Below are 18,546 nucleotides of genomic sequence, written 5' to 3'. Positions count from 1 at the left end.
ATGTTTTGCTTTTTAATATTTTAATTTGATGCGTTTTTAATGTTCTTAATCATTTGGCAGGTTTGTTATGTATTTTAAACTGCTGATGAACGATTTATTGGAAAGCCAAGGAGATATCTGCAAATACTACCTACCTATTGAATTGTTTTAAATATTTATTTATTGCATTTATATCCCACCTTTTTTCCTCTTGTAAGGTCGCTTACATTATCCTCCTCTCCATTTTATCCTCACAAGAACAACCCTGTGAGGTAGATTGTGCTGGGAGTCTGCGACTTGCCCAAAGTCACCCAGTGAGCTTCCACGGCCAATATATATATATATACACATATAGTACTTCGCTATTTTTTAAAAAAGTTTTGACAGTAAACCTGCATGGAAGGAAACAGCATATCCTCGCCTACTACCTTCTCCTAACAGAAAGAACCGCTGAAAATCTTTCGCAGAGGCGCGGCCCGTCACCCTGGACAACGCAGCCGCCGGCCACAGCGCCGCGCCCGCTTCTCCGCGCCCCTGCCGGATACTTCGCCTGGCTCGTTCCTTTCCCGCCGTGCCAAGATTCAAGCCCTAGCCACGCCCTTTTTAGAACTCGGCGTTCCTCGGAGTCTTCTAGCCGCCCTCTAGAATCTCGCGAGAGTGCTGCCCGACCGCGCGACCCATTCTTGGACACGTAAAAATTTGAAAGCAACGGCGGGAAAAGGCAGTTGGGGAAGCGGTGTGCAAAAGGGCTTCGGCGTCTTGTTCTTCGGTAGCCTGCGGAGTAATCAGGTGAAATGGGGAGTCCGGGCGGGAGGGCCCCCTCAAGCCCCGCTCCGCTTCTTGGCGTTGCGTGCTCGATCCTGGCGCTTTTGCGAAGTGGGGCAGCGGGGAGTCTTCCCCGCCTCGAGCTCCATGCCTCGGTGGCGGGATGGATGTAAAACAAAAGACACCAACCCTTCGTGTGGCTTTTAGGGGCTGCTTTTGCTTTCGCGTTTCCAGAAGGTAGCTGTGTTAAGTCTGTTGCAGCAAAAACGGCGAGGAGCCCTATGGCACCCTAAGGACGTCACGCCGTTATTTTGGCAGAAGCTTTCGTGGACTATAGCCTGGTTCGTCAGATACATGGAGTGCTATGGGGAATGGTTTTTACGCTAAACTCTTGCATGACATACCTCTCTACCAAGGTTAAAAAAAACACAAAACTGCTAGCAATCCTCGTTAGGATTGAACTGTAGTTACTTAAGCCTGCAATTCAAAACTCAGTTTTTGGAGTTACTTAAGGCTGCAATCCAATACATGCTTATTTTGAAGCAAGTCCCACTGAACAAAGCAGGACTTATTTCTGAGCAAACATACACAGGATCAGCCTGTGCAAAGCTGCTGTTGTACTGTGTTACAACTCAGGCTTTCGTTACCAAGGAAAATCAATGGGCCAGTGCAGGTGTCATGATTACCACTGTTTTTTGTGTCAGGAATGACCCTCGGTGAACCTTGAGTTCACATTTTCTCCCCTGAACTGCCTGTGAGGAGACTGGAAGTGATTTTTTCCATTTTTAATTAACTTATCATTTTGCCTGAACTTGGCTGACTGATCAAGCCACTGTGGTTTATTTCCCTGTCTGTGATCATGTGAACAAGTCCAGAGTGACCTGGGAGGCTGAAATGTCCCTATGTGGCCTCCTATAGTTTTCTTGAAATAAGCCAACTTCAAACCATGGGTTTTCATCTAACTAGAGTTAAAGTTAACCACAATTTAGGGTATAATGCTAAACCTCAGCTAATAAAAATGGAAATCATGGTTTATCATGATGTCCAAACCAGCTCAGTTACTCCAGCTTAGATTGTCAGTTAATTGCAAATGGCATCGCTGTCTAACATTTGTTGGAGGAAAATAGATACACTTGTTTTTATGTGAAAACAGTTCATAGCATGGAAGTGAGTGGAGTTTTTTACTTGTCCTGCTCCAATGAGTGCGACATGCAGGAATTGAGCCAGTGAGAGTGATGAGGAAAACTGCCTTCATGAACCTAAGATTGATTGAAATGCTAACAGACTAAATGTGATCCTCCATTGCAGTTCCATGTGTAGGTGTCATAAATACGCATGTTTTTGTTCAAAATGCTGAAACTTTCAAAATGCAATAAACACCAGTAACTTTATGAGACTTGTCATTATGAGAAATGGCAAATTATGTGGTATTGTCAATCAGCCAGGCTTTACAATAAAAATACATTCCAGACTCAGAAGAAACTAGAACACATGTTGAGAAAATAGCTACTAGCACAGTTAGTAGGCATGAAATGAGCATCTATTTAGCAGAGGATCTAGCTACCAAAGCTCAGTGGTAGAGCACCTGCTTTGCTTGCCGAAGGTCCCAAGTTCAGTCCCCAGCACCTCCAGTTTAAAAAAGAATCATGTAGCATGTGATGGAAAAGACCCTCTGCCTGAGCCCTTCGAGAGCTGCTGCCAGTCAAGGTAGATAATAACTGGGTTAGATTGATTAACTGGATTAATCCCACCTGGTGTAAGGCAGCTTCCTATGTACATCCCATCTATTCTGTATTAGTATGCATAGTATGAATAACTCCTTGAGTATTTCCATCTTCTAAAGAAATGTGAAGGACAGCTTACAGATAATGTAAGTAAATACATAACTATATAACAAAGCCATGAGGGTGTTTAACAGCCAGCTATTTGTACTCTGAGGCTGCTGAAGAGACTGCAGGCTATTCTTTGAGTTTAATCATTCTAATCTTGTTTGTAAGCCACTATAGAGACCATTGGTAGAAAGGGTATAACTCTTAAAATAGCCTTATTTGAGAGCTAGTTCTAAACTATGTATAAATGGGTTGGCATTAAGTAATGCGGATGTAAATGTATGTTTAGGTAAGGACTACTTGAAAAAACACTGGTTGGTAGGCATAATGGTAACAGCAAGGTGATACTAGCAGCTAGTGGGATTCGATAGATACTACAGCATTTGATTATGTTTCTTTTATTGCTATCTCTTTGCAGCTATGAAAGGGAAAAAGTCACTCCATATTAAGGCGGCCTTTGAGGAGGCTCAAAAACCTCACCAAAATCATGCAAAACTAGTGACATCTTTGAAGTGCACATATAATAAGGTAAACATTTATTTATTTGATTTATGTCCCTTTTAGACTTAAGTTACCAGGGTGACTCACAGCAGAGATTCATCATCCACCTAGTGCGTTGGCCAGGGACCAAATGAAGTCAGGGGATGTTGCTACTGATGTCATTTGGCCTGTGGAGGGCTGGGTGGGGTGGGAGTCATCTGGTCCAAAAACACTTCCCCACCCCTCGGATGGTGTCCCAGGGGCCATAGGATAGATCAGATTTCCACCTCTCAGAGGGAAGTCTGACATTGGACAGGGAAATCTGACACTGGAGCCCATCTCCCAGCCCCTGTGGAAATGGCTGACAACCTGGCTGACATCGGAGAAGGGGAATTGGTGACAGATAGGGTCTGGGTTGATAGGTAGGCGGGTTTACCAGGAGAGTCCCCAGACACTTCCCCATCCCAGGGGGTGGGGGATTTATGCCAGTCCTAGAGCTATCATAAATGTGTGTGTTTAAGGAAGACGGTGTGTGTGTGGGGGAAGGAAATGCTCCTTCCTCTTTTCTGCTCTGTTAGGGTCATGATACGTTTTCTGCTCTGTTAGGGTCATGATAGGCTCTGGGTACGTTAGAGGCTCCGAGGTTGGAGCACTCCAAATCTGAAGCTGGGATTGCCCTGCCCATCAGCCTTTCGGGAAGTGATACTGGATCAGTTGCTAGGCGGTTAGTCTGTCACAGATAGTCTATATTGCAACTACATGTTGTGATAGTATGTGTCAATAAGGATACTGTAATGAACAATGTCTTACAGCTGCATTCCTGTTAACAAGGTAACAGGTTAACAGTTACAGTCTTTGCATAGCATAAGACAGGGCTGGAAACATATTTCAGTTTCCTGGGCATTGCATCACATATTTAGAAGCCAGTATCACATTTTAGGGGTAAGCATTGGGCTAAACAGTATTTCGGATTTCTAGGCGCACCTAGAATTTTTCCAGCCCTGTTGAAAGAATAGTGGAAAGGATGCTTATGCTAGTGCTCCAGTCGAAGCCCTGGTCAGTTTGTGGAATACAGAGATGGCTCAGGCAATTGACATGATCATGCCCAAGCGCCCTCTCCTTCTGAGCCCAGCCAGCAACTTGGTGTACACCTGAGCTGAGGGCAATGAAGAGAGAGAGAGAGAGAGAGAGAGAGAGAAAAGATGGCTAGAACACAGGTGGAGGAAGACTCCTGCTGTGTTTGACCGAACACAGGTTAGAGCTCATTATCGAGACTATTCTGTAGCAGCAATGATGGCAAAAAGGGAACTCTTTTCCACCACCATTGCATCTTCTCAGTGTCATCCAGCAAAGCTTTTCTGGTTTGAGTGGCTCACAGCCTCCTGCAATCTGGGCCAACGAGAGAGACAGTGGAACCCTCTCTGTAACATGCTGTGACAAGTTCACATGACGCTTGGAAGATAAAGCTGCACGCATCCATCACAACTTCCACATGTAATGCAATTTTCATTAGCAGAGGTGTCCAGAGCACCAATTGATTTAATTTTATTTGTTGACTTTGTTGTTGAGGCCCAAGGATGTGGTGGATAAGGTGCTTGGCCAAGTCCATTCAGCCACCTGTGTGCTTAATCCTTGCCCTTCATGGTTTATTACATCTAAAAGAGAGGGGATGTCCATCTGGGTCCAAGCGGTTGTAAAGTCCTCTTTGAGAGAGGGCATGGTGCTAGCCTCTTTAAAGGAGGTAGTAATTAAGCCACTCCTGAAGAAGCCTAACCTGGAGTCAATAAATGTTAACAACCGTAGGTCAGTTGCTAACATCCCCTTCCTAAGCAAGATCCTCAAGCGTGTGTTTTCTGGTCAACTCCAGACGCTCTTTGATGGAATTGATTATCTAGATCCATTTTAATTAAGTTTTAGGCCTGGTATTGGAATGGAAACTGCCTTGATCACCCTGTGGGATGACCTTTTTCTGAGAGAGGGACAGTCAGAGTACAACCCTGTTGATTCTCTTGGACCTTTCAGTGCGTTTTGATACTATCGACCATGGCATCCTTCTTGATAGGCTGTCTCTTTGCCGCTGTTCTGCTCCCAGCACCACCTTCTGGTGGCAGATTCCAGAAGGTGGTGCTGGGGGATTGTTGCTCTGTGCCTTGGCAGTTATGCTATCAGTTTTCACAAGGCTCTATTTTATCCTCCATGCTGTTCAACATCTACATGAAATCATTAGGGGAGATTATTCAGAGATGTGATCTGAGGTGTCACTAATATGTGGATGACAGCCACTGCCTGGGTGCGGTAATGGATTGGATGAGGGCTAATAAACTGAGACTCAATCCAGACAAGATGGAGGTACTGTTAGTGGGTGGTTAGTCTGCCTATGGGTGTTAGTCTGCCTGGCTGAGAGGTGTTCAACCTGTCCTGGAGGGGATTGCACTCCCCCCTAAAGGGCAAAGTTTATAGTTTGTTGGATGCTCTTGGACCCAGCATTGTCACTGAAGGCACAAGTGGCCTTGGTGTCATGGAGCACCCTTTTATCAGCATAGGCTGATATACCAACTACAGCCTTATTTGGACAGAGTTAGCCTAGCCCCAGTTATCCATGCTTGGGTAACCTCCCATTTGGTTTACTGCAATTTGTTATATGTGAGGCTGCCTTTGAAAACAGTCCAGAGACCTCAGCAGGTCCAAAAAAAGGCAGGGAGATTGTATTGACCAGTCCCTGTTAACAATCATATTATGCTTTGTGATTTGCGCTGGCTCCCAGTCCATTTCAGGGCTCAATTCAAAGTGCTGTTATTAAATGTTAAAGCTCTAAATAGCTTGGTCAGGTTACCTGAAGGATACTCTTCTCCCAAACATACCCGATGCAGGGAGCAATCCTATGGCCACTAGGCACTGTCTAGAGGGCCATAGGATTTTTTGGTTTCTGGGAACTGAGGTCGGGGCCAGGGCTCCAACTTCAGTTCTCAGAAATCGCGCTCCGAGCCCCCTCCTCCACCCCCTCATAGTTGGCGCGGTTCTCTCCATGACGGCTATGTCTCCACGCTCAGAAACAGAGCGTGGAGATGGGGAAAGGGGTGGGTAGGAGGAGACCGTGGAAGCTGCAGTACGCAACTTCCTATGCATCGCACAGCCTCCTTCCCCCCCGAAGCTAGACAGCCAAAATCAGCTGTCAAGCCAAAAATGCAGGAGTGCAGAGGTGAAGATCGCCTCTGTGCTACAGCCGCCCTAAATTGGACACCTGGCAACCTCTGACTTCGGATGCTGCTGACTACCTCGATAGGCTTGTGCCCTAAGATTATCTTCAGAGGCCCTGCCCCTGCCAAATGAGGTGAGGTGGGTGGCTACTAAGGAAAGATACTTTTCAGTGTTGGCACCTGGTTGTGGAATGAACTTCCCAGAGAGGCTCACCTGTTGCCTATGTTGTGGTCTTTTCAGTGCCAGGGGAAGACCTTTTTATTCTTCCAGGCCTTTTAGTCTTTCAGGTTTTTATTTAATATGATATGGTGTTTTTAGGTCTTCATACTGGTTCTGGCTTTTATTTTCGTTTTTACTTTGGTTTTATTCTGTTTTAAACTTATAAAGGTTTTTATAATATGTTTTATTAGATTGCTGTATTTTATGAACCTCCCAGAGAACTTTGGCTATTGGGCAGTATAGAAATGCAATAAGCAAACATGAATAAATTATGCATGATGAGAAGATTGCTTTATATATATGGTTGTTAAAATGACATCTGAATCTGTCACTTAACAGAGGTGTGTTCTACAATTGTGCAACCCAAACTGTATTGTATACATCTAGTTGCAGGACAAAATCTGTTTTCATGAGGAGTTTGTTCATTACCTTAAGTATGCCATGATAATCTACAGACGAGAACCTGCAGTAGAACAAGTGATAAACTTTGTGGCCAAGTTTCTTGCTTCTTTTTATGAGCCAGAAAAAGATGACACTGAAGAGGAAGAAGTAGAGAATTCACTTCTGAATTATTTGTTCAACTTTCTGCTTGAGGTACCATAACAATAACATAATAATGGTGAAGAACTGGTATTGGATAGATAAAGTTCCTACTTTATAATATTATCCAATGGGCACCATATGAATGCATAGAAGTGAGATATAAGTTCTTATGCTATTTTCTTAATGATGAGGTAAATTCAAGATTAAGCTTTACTGGGTCAATACCACCTTGGGTACATGGCTTATGTTAGATTTCATGGCCTTAATGAGGAAAAGCAAGAGGGAGAAGAAGATTAGCCTGAATCCCTCTGTCAAAGCTACCAGTACTGATAACAGTCCCTTAGGCCAGCTGAGGCTCTGATTTGTTCAGGTTGACCTGTATGGGAGATGTCTGTGTCATTGCTGTCTTTGCACCCTCCGTTTTTGTTATGTGGTCATGCTGCAGTTTGAGGATTGCTGTCTTAGCCACAGAGGTCTTTGTGCACAACAGCTCTGGTTTGGCACCAGTCTTCCATTCTTAAAAAAGACAACATTTAAGTTTAAAATTGACGCTGTCAGTATTGTAACATAACTTCAGAAAAATGGGAAGTTGTGTTTTGTTAAAACAGTAAATTTCGTACTTAAATTCATGTTGAGTGAACTTATGAGATTGTATATGTATTAAATATTATATGTATTCCATATATCTGGAATCTTTCTGAATAATGAAATTTCATGTACATAAGAACAATAATGCAGCTATTCATAGAAAAATTTACTTCTTGCCTCTTTTCAAGTCTCACCAAGCTAACAGCAATGCAGTTAGATTTCGAGTGTGCCAGCTTATTAATAAACTTTTGGGAAGTCTGCCAGAGATTGAAGATGATCTGTTTGATCAAATTAATGGGGCTATGCTGCTCAGAGTGAAAGACAAGGTTCCAAATGTGAGAGTTCAAGCTGTGCTGGCATTATCTAGACTTCAGGATCCAAAGGACAACGATTGCCCTGTTGTTAACGGTATGTTGTTGCTCTATTGTTGATCTTTCTTTTAATTCAGGTGTGTTTTTTTCTTTGAATTTTTAAAAGATTTTGTTGAAATAATTAATTTCAGCTTTATCATGTAATAGATTACTGGGTATATTGCTTGGCGGAAAATCATGGAGATGACATTAGTATTGAATTTTGCTTGGCAGATGTAAATATACTTGTTGCAGAGAAATCTGAAGTGGTATAAACAGAGTGGAAAATATATAAGTGCCTTACGTCGGGGACCTCATAATATTTGGAGCAGGGAGAGCTTATGCCTTTGAATAAAAAACAGCATCGGTCATTGGTGGTGGTGGGGACATGAGGAGGTTGAGACACTGGTGTTGTCTTGTTCAGACATACATTTCCTGGTTTGCTAAAACATAGCTTATCAGCTGAGCATGACTATTGGGGCCACACGCTTGTCTCTTCCCATTATATCTAATATGGAGACCGCAATATATGTTGGCCCCTCTTTGTTGCTTCTTTTTTATTTATGTACATTTCCCAGTCACCAACAAACTTTGTATAATACTGTTTTCTTTCAGTTTACAACAATTTAATTGAGAATGACTCCAATCCAGAAGTCAGGCGTGCTGTATTGTCATGTATTAGTCCATCAGCTAAAACTCTGTCAAAAATTATAGGTCGTACCATGGATGTAAAAGAGACAGTCAGGAAATTGGCATACCAGGTAAACAGTTTTCTATTAATATCACTTGTTAATCGTTTGCCATGAAAAATAAATAACACAACCTTATTCTCTTGTGAGGGATATCTTCATGGTACACTCTAAAAGAGTGTGTTTGTGTAAATTCAGTTAGAATCTCTTGTAACAACTCTTCTCTTTTATCAGCAATAACATCTGTTCAAACTCATTGAAATAAGGCACTTACAGTCTCCTCCATGCCTGGCTGACAGGTGAATTTGTTTGAGATGGCCCAGAAGCAATTGGTGAACATGCTAAAATTTTAAAAATAAACATCTTACTATTTGCGAGGAAGTGAATGCATTAAATCTATTTTTAATGCATTCTCTATTCTTTGAGCAGGCGAAGAATGAGCTGAATTCAGACTATACAGGAACTTACAGTACAGCTTCAGCAATATTCAGTATTGGGTGTATCTGGCACAGCGCTAGTCCACTCCAGTATGGTAGGTTTTAATTGAGGGTTATATGGTTAGATTTTGTTTCAAGTTTTGGTTCTGTGTTCCAGATTGAACACTGTAACCATAAATGTTGTCAGAGCGCATTATATTAACTGTTAAGTACTGAGGCCCAGCTCCAGTAGTATTCATCAAAAGATGTATCCAGCCAGTTAAAAGTGGCCTGGATTAGCACTGAGATGGGGACATACATGTGCATCCACATTGGCTGTGCATGCAGAAGCCTGTTTCCACACATGGATATCCCTTTGTGCCAGTAAAATGTGTCCCTTGCTCTTGTAGCAAGAATAAAGGTCTCTCGTGTTTGCACTGAGCAATAGTAAGTTCTCTGCTGGTGGAGCGGACATCTCTTTAGTTGTGGGACACAAACACAGTGATTACTTACTACTTTTCATGGGCTCCTTTTACAATAGAATAACTCTTACTACTTCCTTGTGGTTTTCAGTCTGTCAACTTGCACATCAAAATGTTTCCAAATTATGTGATGTATTTAAATACAAATTTATTTTATCAAATACAAACCTCACAATTCTTCTTCAAAAGGTTCTGGCAGAAAAGTTTCATATGAAAGCTTTGACAATAGCCCAGAGAGTAAAACTTTTGCAGCAAGGGCTTAATGATAGATCAGGTAAGAGATTTTACTTTTAGTTTATATTTTGCCTGTTTTGTGTTTTTGATCAATATGCCAGCCTCTTTCATTTTTTTCAGTGCTAGTAAAATGCCGGAAAGCTATCTAAGTAACAATGATAAACAAAGGCTAAAATCTATGCACACTTACTTGGGAATATGTCCCTTACTACTTATGAGTAAACATGTAAGGGCTTATGCTGTAGTTCTTCTATTTCTTGTGTGCGACCTGGTTAGAGATGTGAAGGCCCAGAAAAAACCCAGAAAAATTAGGGGGAAAACTTCTTTTCCCTTTCCTTCCCCCAAGGCCATTTTCTCCCCAAATTGGAAAAATTGAACAGCTTTGGATTATGGAACATTTTCTTTTAGAATGATTAATATATTTAAGACAGGGTAGTTATATATTGCTACTCAGCCTTTACTTCCCCCAAATGATTTCTAAAAACCATGTAATAAAACTTACATAGAAGGGCTAGAGATGTAAAATTTCTGGAAATAATGAAGCCGTGGGGTGTGTGTGTGTGATTTTTTTAATTCAGTAAGATTTCCAGCATAGTTCTTTCATTCCTTATTAAAATTATTGATGTAATGTATATTTTAGTGATAGACATTTAGAGATGCTCCAAGTCATGCTCAGTTTCCCATCATGTGAGTAGAATCACCATATCATAATATGGAGGAAAATGTACATTCTTGACAGTTCGAGTTTTGTTCTCCACAGTCCTGTGTTTCTGGACTTGTTCGGTTTAGTTGCTATAATGGTCAATTAATGGAGTTCTAATCTAAAATCCACATGTGAAAGAAACGTTGTAGGTTATCCTGCCACTAGATGCAGCAGAGCACCGTGTGGGTTATCCCACCAATGTTTATTGTTTAAAAAAATAACTTTGAGGCTTATGTATATGGAACTCACTTCCACAGTTTTTAATACATTTCCCAGTTAGGTATCACTGCTAGAGAATGCTGCTTCAACTATAAAACCTTTAACTGGTGCCATAGAACAAAACCTCTATCTAAAAGAAACTGGTTCCTATGACATAGGCTTGGGATTGACACCACCAGTGAGACAAGCTTTCATAATGAACAAACATAAGGTCTTTATTAGAGGAAATATTTACAAAATTGAATAAAATGTCACTGTTCAAATTACAGGTTGAGATTGTTTTGTTGTTGTTCAGTCGTTAAGTCGTGTCCAACTCTTCGTGACCCCATGGACCATAGCACGCCAGGCCTTCCTGTCCTCCGCTCTCTCCTGGAGTGTGCTCAAGTTCATATTCATTGCATCGGTGATGCTATCTAGCCATCTCATCCTCTGCTGTCCCCTTCTCCTTTTGCCTTCAATCTTTCCCAGCATCAGGGTCTTTTCCAGGGAGTTTTCTCTTCGCATTAGGTGGCCAAAATATTTCAGCTTCAGCTTCAGTATCTGTCCTTCCAATGAGCAGTCAGGGTTGATTTCCTTTAGGATGGACTGATTTGACCTCCTTGCAGTCCAGGGGACTCGTAAGAGTCTTCTCCAGCACCACAGTTTGAAGGCATCAATTCTTCGGCGCTCAGCCTTCCTTATAGTCCAGCTCTCACAGCCATACGTTGCTACTGGGAAAACCATAGCTTTGATTAGACGGACCTTTGTCGGCAAGGTGATGTCTCTGCTTCTTACTGTGCTGTCTAGGTGTGCCATAGCTTTCCTCCCAAGGAGCAAGCGTCTTTTAATTTCATGGCTACAGTCACCGTCTGCGGTGATCTTGGAGCCCAAGAAAGTAAAATCTGTCACTGCTTCCATTTCTTCCCCTTCTATATGCCAGGAAGTGATGGGGCCAGATGCCATCATCTTCGTTTTTTTTAATGTTGAGTTTCAAACCAGCTTTTGCACTCTCCTCTTTCACCCTCAACAAGAGGCTCTTTAGATCCTCTTCGCTTTCTCCCATTAGGGTGGTATTGTCTGCTTATGTGAGGTTGTTGATAATTCTCCCAGCAATCTTAATTCCGACCTGTGATTCATCCAACCTGGCGTTTCTCATGATGTACTCTGCATATAAGTTAAATAAGCAGGGCGACAATATGCAGCCTTGTCGTACTCCTTTCCCAGTTTGGAACCACTCGGTTGTTCCATGTCTGGTTCTTACTGTTGCTTCTCGTCCCTCGTGCAGGTTTCTCAGGAGACAGGTAAGGTGGTCTGGTACTCCCATCACTAAGAATTTGCCACAGTTTGTTGTGATCCACACAATCAAAGGCTTTAGCATAGTCAATGAAGCAAAAATAGACGTTTCTCTGGAATTCTCTTGCTTTCTCCATGATCCAGCGAGTGTTGGCGATTTGATCTCTAGTTCCTCTGCCTCTTCGAAACCCCGCTTGTACTTCCGGTAGTTCTCGGTTCACAGGCTGCTGAAGCCTAGCTTGTAGGATTTTGAGCATAACCTTGCTAGCATGTGAAATGAGCGCAATTGTACGGTAGTTTGAACACTCTTTGGCATTGCCCTTCTTTGGGATTGGAATGTAAACTGACCTTTTCCAGTCTTGCGGCCACTGTTGAGTGTTCCAAATTTGCTGGCCTATTGAGTGCAGCACTTTAACAGCATCATCTTTTAGGATTTTCAATAGCTCAGCTGGAAGACTGTCATCTCCGCCAGCTTTATTGTTAGTAATGCTTCCTAAGGCCCATTTCACTTCACTCTCTAGGATGGCCGGCTCAAGTTCAGTGACCACAATTTCATGGCTATCAGGGACATTAAGATCTTTCCTGTATAGTTCTTCTGTGTATTCTTGCCACCTCTTCTTAATCTCATCTGCTTCTGTTAGGTCCCTGCCTTCTTTGTCCTTTATCATGCCCGTCTGTGCACAAAACGTTCCCTTGAGATCTCCGATTTTCTTAAAGAGATCTCTAGTCTTTCCCATTCTGTTGTTTTCCTCGATTTCTTTGCATTGTTCATTTAAGAAGGCCTTCTTGTCTCTCCTTGCTATTCTCTGGAACTCTGCATTCTGTTGGATATATCTTCCCCTTTCTCCCTTGCTTTTCGCTTCCCTTCTTTCCTCAGCTACTTGTAAAGCCTCATCAGACAGCCACTTGGCTTTCTTGCATTTCTTTTTCTTTGGGATGGATTAAGTTGCTACCTCCTGAACAATGTTACGGACCTCCGTCCATTGTTCCTCAGGCACTCTGTCTCTCAGGTCTAATCCCTTAAATCTATTCCTCACCTCCACTGCATATTCATAAGGGATATGATTGAGGTCATACCGGAATGGTTTAGTGGTTTTCCCTACGTTCTTCAATTTAAGCTGAAATTTTGCAAGAAGCAGCTCATGATCTGAGCCACAGTCAGCTCCAGGTCTTGTGTTTACTGACTGTATAGAGCTTCTCCATCTTTGGCTGCAAAGTACATAATCAATCTGATTTCGATATTGACCATCTGGTGATGTCCATGTGTAGAGTCGTTTCTTGTGCTGTTGGAAAAGAGTGTTTGCTATGAGCAGCGTATTCTCTTGACTAAACTCTATTAGCCTTTGTCCTGCTTCATTTTGTACACCAAGTAGGGTGTTACGAAAGTCACTTACCTTTCCGCGGATTATGTTGATGGTGGGGGGGGAGGCGTTCTGTCCCCCCCCCAGAATCCTTGATGGGGGGGAGGCGATCCGTTCCTCCCCCCAGAATTCTCCATGGCCGGCTGTGCTCTGTGGCAGGTCCGCAGAGCAGCCGGCCAGGCCCAGCCCAGGCCAGAGCCAGCCGCAGCCGGATCTCCGGCCGTGGAGGGCCCTGGGAAAGAAAGAAAAAAATGACTGCGTATGCAAATGGCGTAAATATTTGCGTAGGCTAAAACGGCGAATCAAAAAGGGACGCAAATAGCGCCCACTACGCTATTTGCATTCCCCTTTATTTTCGCCGTCATAGTCTACGTAAATATTTACGTAGACTAAGACGGCCAAAAATAAGGAACGCAAATGGCGGCGGCCGTAGCGCCGCCATTTGCTTATGCGGTTTTTTTTTTTAACCCAGCCATGATAGGCTACGTAAATCTTTACATAGCCTATCAGATCGTTTTGTGTGTTTTTTTAACAAGACTGCAAATGGCGGCGGCAAAGCCGCCACCCGGAACATCCGCCCCAGGTAAGTCTTGTCCCGGGGGGGATCCGCGGCGGGACGGGGGGGTGGCAGGCCATTCTGCCACGGAGTTTGGGGGGCTGAATGCACTGGCATTCAGCCTCACCGAGATCCGTGGCGGAATTCTCTGACATCCCTAACACCAAGGCCATGCTTGCCTGTTATCCCGGTGATTTCTTGACTTCCTACTTTAACATTCCAATCCACTATGATGAAGAGGACATCTTTTTTTGGTGTTAATTCTAGAAGGTGTTGTAGGTCTTCATAGAATTGATCAACCTCAGCTTCTTCTGCCTCCGTGGTTGGGGCATAGACTTGAATTCCTGCGATGTTGAATGGTTTGCCTTGGATTCGTACTGAAAACATTCTATCGTTTTTGAGATTGTACCCCAGTACTGCTTTGCCCACCCTTTTGTTGACTATGAGTGCTACTCCATTTCTTCTAAGGGATTCTTGCCCACAGTAGTAGATATAATGGTCACCTGAATTAAATTCACCCATGCTTGTCCATTTGAGTTCGCTGATTCCCAAGATGTCGATGTTCAATCTTGCCATCTCATGTTTGACCACCTCCAGCTTTCCTTGATTCATTGATCTTACATTCCAGGTTCCTAGACAATATTGTTCTTTACAGCATTGGACTTTCTTTTCACCACCAGACACATCCACAGCTGAGTGTCCTTTTGGCTTTGGCCCAGCCGCTTCACTCTTTCTGGCGCTACTTGGAAATTCCCTCTGCTCTTCCCCAGTAGGATATTGGACACCTTCCGACCTGAGGGGCTCATCTTCCAGCGTCATATCTTTTAGCCTTGTGATACATTCCATGGGGTTTTCTTGGCAAGAATACTGGAGTGGGTTGCCATTTCCTTCTCCAGTGGACCACATTTTGTCAGAACTCTCCGCCATGTCCTGTCCACCTTGGGTGGCCCTGCACGGCATAGCTTATGGCTTCACTGAGTTACGCATGCCCCTTCGCCACAACAAGGCAGTGATCCATGAAGGGGTGAGAATGTTTAAAGGTTCTGAAATTAAATTAAAGCTGAGTCTTTCCCAGCTAAATAAAATCACTGTAGCTTTCCCTTCAGAACAGATTTCCCTAAACTCCACCCTACAAACAGATCAGGTTTCCTAATTTTCCTAAACTTCCTTACGAACAGGAGCCGTTGCTGTAGACCAGTCTTCCTTTGCCTCCAGTTTTTCCTTCTTCTGTCTTCTAGGATGATTCAGATGTTCCAGGGCTACTTCCTGAAGTTCCCTTTGGTCATACATAAAATAGGAACCTATATACTATGTATAATTTGCTTTGCTCATAAAGTCATGTTTGGTATCTGAAATTTAAAAGTATAGTTTTTTCAGACAATAACTACAAATGTACTAAGTTTACTTTTAGAAGTCTTTAATTTTATGAGCAAACTAAGTTAAACATAATACAATTTAGGTTCCTAAAGCAGCCTTCCCCACCCTGTTGCCCTCCAGATGTTTTCGAGTGGATTCCAGCCCTTATCTTGGCATAACCCCACTTTTCACGCTAGCTTTAAAGGCCTTTGAAGAGAGGGGGCTAGCTAGTAAAAATGAGAAGCCTCACATAGGTATATGTATGTTAGATGATTGGTTGGTGAGAATTACTTGAGGATGACTAAGATCTTGGAATAAGCTTTAGTGATGTGAAGAGACAGCATAATAGAAGAACAAATATAATGTATTTTAGTGCAAAGTGTTACCTATTTCAGAGAAGCTCTCATTGTTTATAATGTGTAAGCCATTTATATACCATTTGAAGTGATATGATGTATTTTGTTTGACATAGACAACTGGGATCATCACTAAATATTTATGCGGTAGTCAATATTCTGCAAACTGCATTCCAAAATACTTATCCAGAACACTTAGAGGAATTATATCTGAGTTGAAATGTCTCTGCTTAATAGAATCTGTGAAAGAAGTCGTGCGGAAGCAACTTCTTCAAGCTTGGCTGCGTCTAGCTGAGGGGAATGTGTTAGAATTACTTCATCGGCTGGATGTGGAAAGTTGCCCTGAAGTGGGTGTTCCAGCACTTAATGCCTTGTTTTCACTGTCTCCGCTCAATGACTTGATTAAAAACTTTTCAGACCTTGATGACAGGTATGTTTGTGTGTGTGTCTTTAAAAAAAAATGGATTTCTGTTTGACTACTTTTTGTCATGAGAAAGTAAGCCAAAGTCTTCTGCTGGTAGAACATCATTTTTACTTGTTTTGGATGGCTGTTGCATCATGCGTATGTCATTTCCTGCCTAAGCTTTGTTCCAGAGACTAGTGAAATTACCATGTTTAGCTCTGAGCATTTATATGTCATTCTCTTCCAAAAAATTGTAAACCCAACCCATAATCCATAAGACACCAATAAAATGTAGCTAGCACACTCAGGTAAAAGGTTCCAAGCCAAATCAAATCAGCAGCTATTACAAGGCATCCAATTACCTGGTGAGGAATGCTTTTTGAAAAAGTCATCAGTGTAGTAGTAGCCAGATGAGCCCCACCAGAGTGGGTGTTCACAGTGTGGATGCCACCAAAGAGAGAGTCCGCCTCTCCAACCTCACTTCTGAGGAGGAGGTTTTGCAGGCAGGGTCTCTTCCCACTATAGATCAGAGGCAATAGGATGTACATATGGGAAGAGGAGGAGGAGCAAGGATGCATGCATTGTGCTCCCCCCCCCCCCCGCCAACAGTAGTACTCAAGGATTGGGTAGATTTTACTACTCAGATTGCAGCTCACTTTTGTTACATATAACCGAAACGGAGATACAGACTTTGTAACTGCAGACTGCGACATTAGGAGCTGGCTTTTATACTCACAGCTTGCATTAACTTAGAATAAAGCTGGTGATTATGCTTAGGAGAAAAATAATGGTTTAGCAAGTGACAGTTACTATGGGGTAATGTTGAATATAATTGTCTTTTGCTTCAGTGAAGCATTCCTGCTGGTAACGATGGGTTAACAGAAGTTAGATTATCTGATCCTTAAGTAATTTTTCATCAATAGTCTCGTTGTCTTCAACATAATTTCTTATAGGTAGAAAATAGTGCAGTGTGTTTCAGCAACTACTATCTCATTTTAGCTTTTAGTATGACTGGTTTATAATTTGAATGTTTGTTTACCTGCACTAGTGCAGCGAAGGCCTTCTAAAGCTCACTGGTTCTTAATTGGCAAAAGAGAAAATGTTTTCCTTGATGAAAACATGATGTGTGTGTACATGTTTTGTTTTAAAGGAAAGTAATTCCAATAGAAAAATTAACTGCTGAGAGTGCCATATTCTGGAAGTCTCTTTGTGAGTATTTGAAATCTTCAGGAGAAGAATTTTTGGAGTGCATTCTTCCAGAGCCTGCTGTATATGCAGATTACCTGTTAAGGTAAATTAATATAAGTAAATTGGAAAATTAAAATGTTAGTGAAATATACACTCTGCTTTCCCTCTTACAGTTATAATTCTTGTCATCTCAGATTACTGGGTTATGACCCTCTTCTGTGACATTGTAGAGAAATTGACAATTAAACTGGTTTTGTAGAATATGAAGATTACTCTTACTAATGTGTGTCTGTGAACTTGGGGAGTGTGCAGAAATAGCTATGGGGGATAAAGCGGGCTCTAAAGGCCTTAGATCTGTGTGAAGGAGAGTCTTCTAGCACTGGCAGGTGGGATATAATCTTAGAAGGTTCATTTGAGCACCTTTGAGACCCCAAAGCCTTTTGCAAGGCCCAGGAAAGACAAAAATAAAAGCAGCTTATGACAACTGGTGGAGATTGAGGAAGCAATGCTGTCTATAGACAGAATGGGTCAAGTTGTAATTTGTAAGCCCCTGAGCTGATAAAGTAGCCTAGGATTGTGAGGAATACAAAGATACTGCTCAAATCCTACTGGATAAATAAAATAAATAATTTGTTTTTAATTAAGTTACTTTCAGAATATGCCAGTTCTCAGTCAAGAAGAAAAGGAAGATATGGCCTCTATTGAACATTTGATGACCAAGGAATTTATAGGTCAGCAGCTGACTCTTATGATAGGCTGTATGGATACCACTGAAGAGGGAGGAAGGTAAGTCTTAGCTCAGCAATAAAAAGATCCTTGATGTATTTGTTACTCTGCTGCTTTGGCCTTATGTGTAACTTGTTTGGTAGCTGATCTGGAATTGACTGGAAAAATATTCATAGCTATCCCAAAGAACTCTGACACATGTTTGAAGCAACAGTTAATCACCAATCCTTGGATTTTAGACAAGAATTATAAACACATTTGGGACCAGTGGTTGTTGTTTTTGACTAATAAATATTCTTCATTTGGGAAAACTTTCACTTTTTATTTGCTTTTCTTAATAAAGAAAAAGACTCTTGACTGTCTTACAAGAGATCCTTATGATTCCAACCACTTCAGCATCCCTTGTACCGCCACTTATGGAGAACCTGCTCTGTATTCTCAAAGACGACGATAGAAGAATCCAGATTGTACGTTGTTGTAGTTGCAGCTTCTTAACTTTCAGAACTTGTAATATGAATTGTTAGTCACTGCAGTTGCATGAACAAAGCATTTCCATTCTGAATTCACTTCTCATGTGTCCATCATTTGCTAGCATTGTGTTCTTTCGTTTCTTGAATATAGCTCTACTTGATAG

General features: G+C 42.1%; 1 protein-coding gene across 2 annotated transcripts in view; it reads left to right on the top strand.

Moving 5' to 3' along the window:
- The first annotated feature begins 658 nt into the window (after nucleotides 1-658).
- Nucleotides 659-18,546, top strand: part of NCAPG (non-SMC condensin I complex subunit G) — a 42,133-nt gene continuing 24,245 nt past the window's right edge. For both annotated transcript variants that reach the window (XM_084857054.1, XM_084857051.1), the window contains exons 1-10: nucleotides 659-768; nucleotides 2,992-3,101; nucleotides 6,858-7,064; nucleotides 7,790-8,009; nucleotides 8,567-8,712; nucleotides 9,728-9,812; nucleotides 15,833-16,025; nucleotides 17,149-17,289; nucleotides 17,832-17,972; nucleotides 18,256-18,379. In XM_084857054.1, coding sequence (XP_084713180.1) covers nucleotides 2,994-3,101; nucleotides 6,858-7,064; nucleotides 7,790-8,009; nucleotides 8,567-8,712; nucleotides 9,728-9,812; nucleotides 15,833-16,025; nucleotides 17,149-17,289; nucleotides 17,832-17,972; nucleotides 18,256-18,379 — 1,365 coding nt within the window. In that variant the 5' untranslated portion in view covers nucleotides 659-768; nucleotides 2,992-2,993. The remainder of the gene's footprint in view (nucleotides 769-2,991; nucleotides 3,102-6,857; nucleotides 7,065-7,789; nucleotides 8,010-8,566; nucleotides 8,713-9,727; nucleotides 9,813-15,832; nucleotides 16,026-17,148; nucleotides 17,290-17,831; nucleotides 17,973-18,255; nucleotides 18,380-18,546) is intronic.

The sequence above is a fragment of the Heloderma suspectum genome, chromosome 5 (assembly GCF_057233095.1).
Source record: "Heloderma suspectum isolate Gila_16-S chromosome 5, 16-S_ref, whole genome shotgun sequence".
In the NCBI taxonomy this organism is placed as follows: Eukaryota; Metazoa; Chordata; class Lepidosauria; order Squamata; family Helodermatidae; genus Heloderma; species Heloderma suspectum.
The sequence above is the reverse complement of the archived record's forward strand: the minus strand, read 5'-3'. Positions and strand labels throughout refer to the sequence as shown.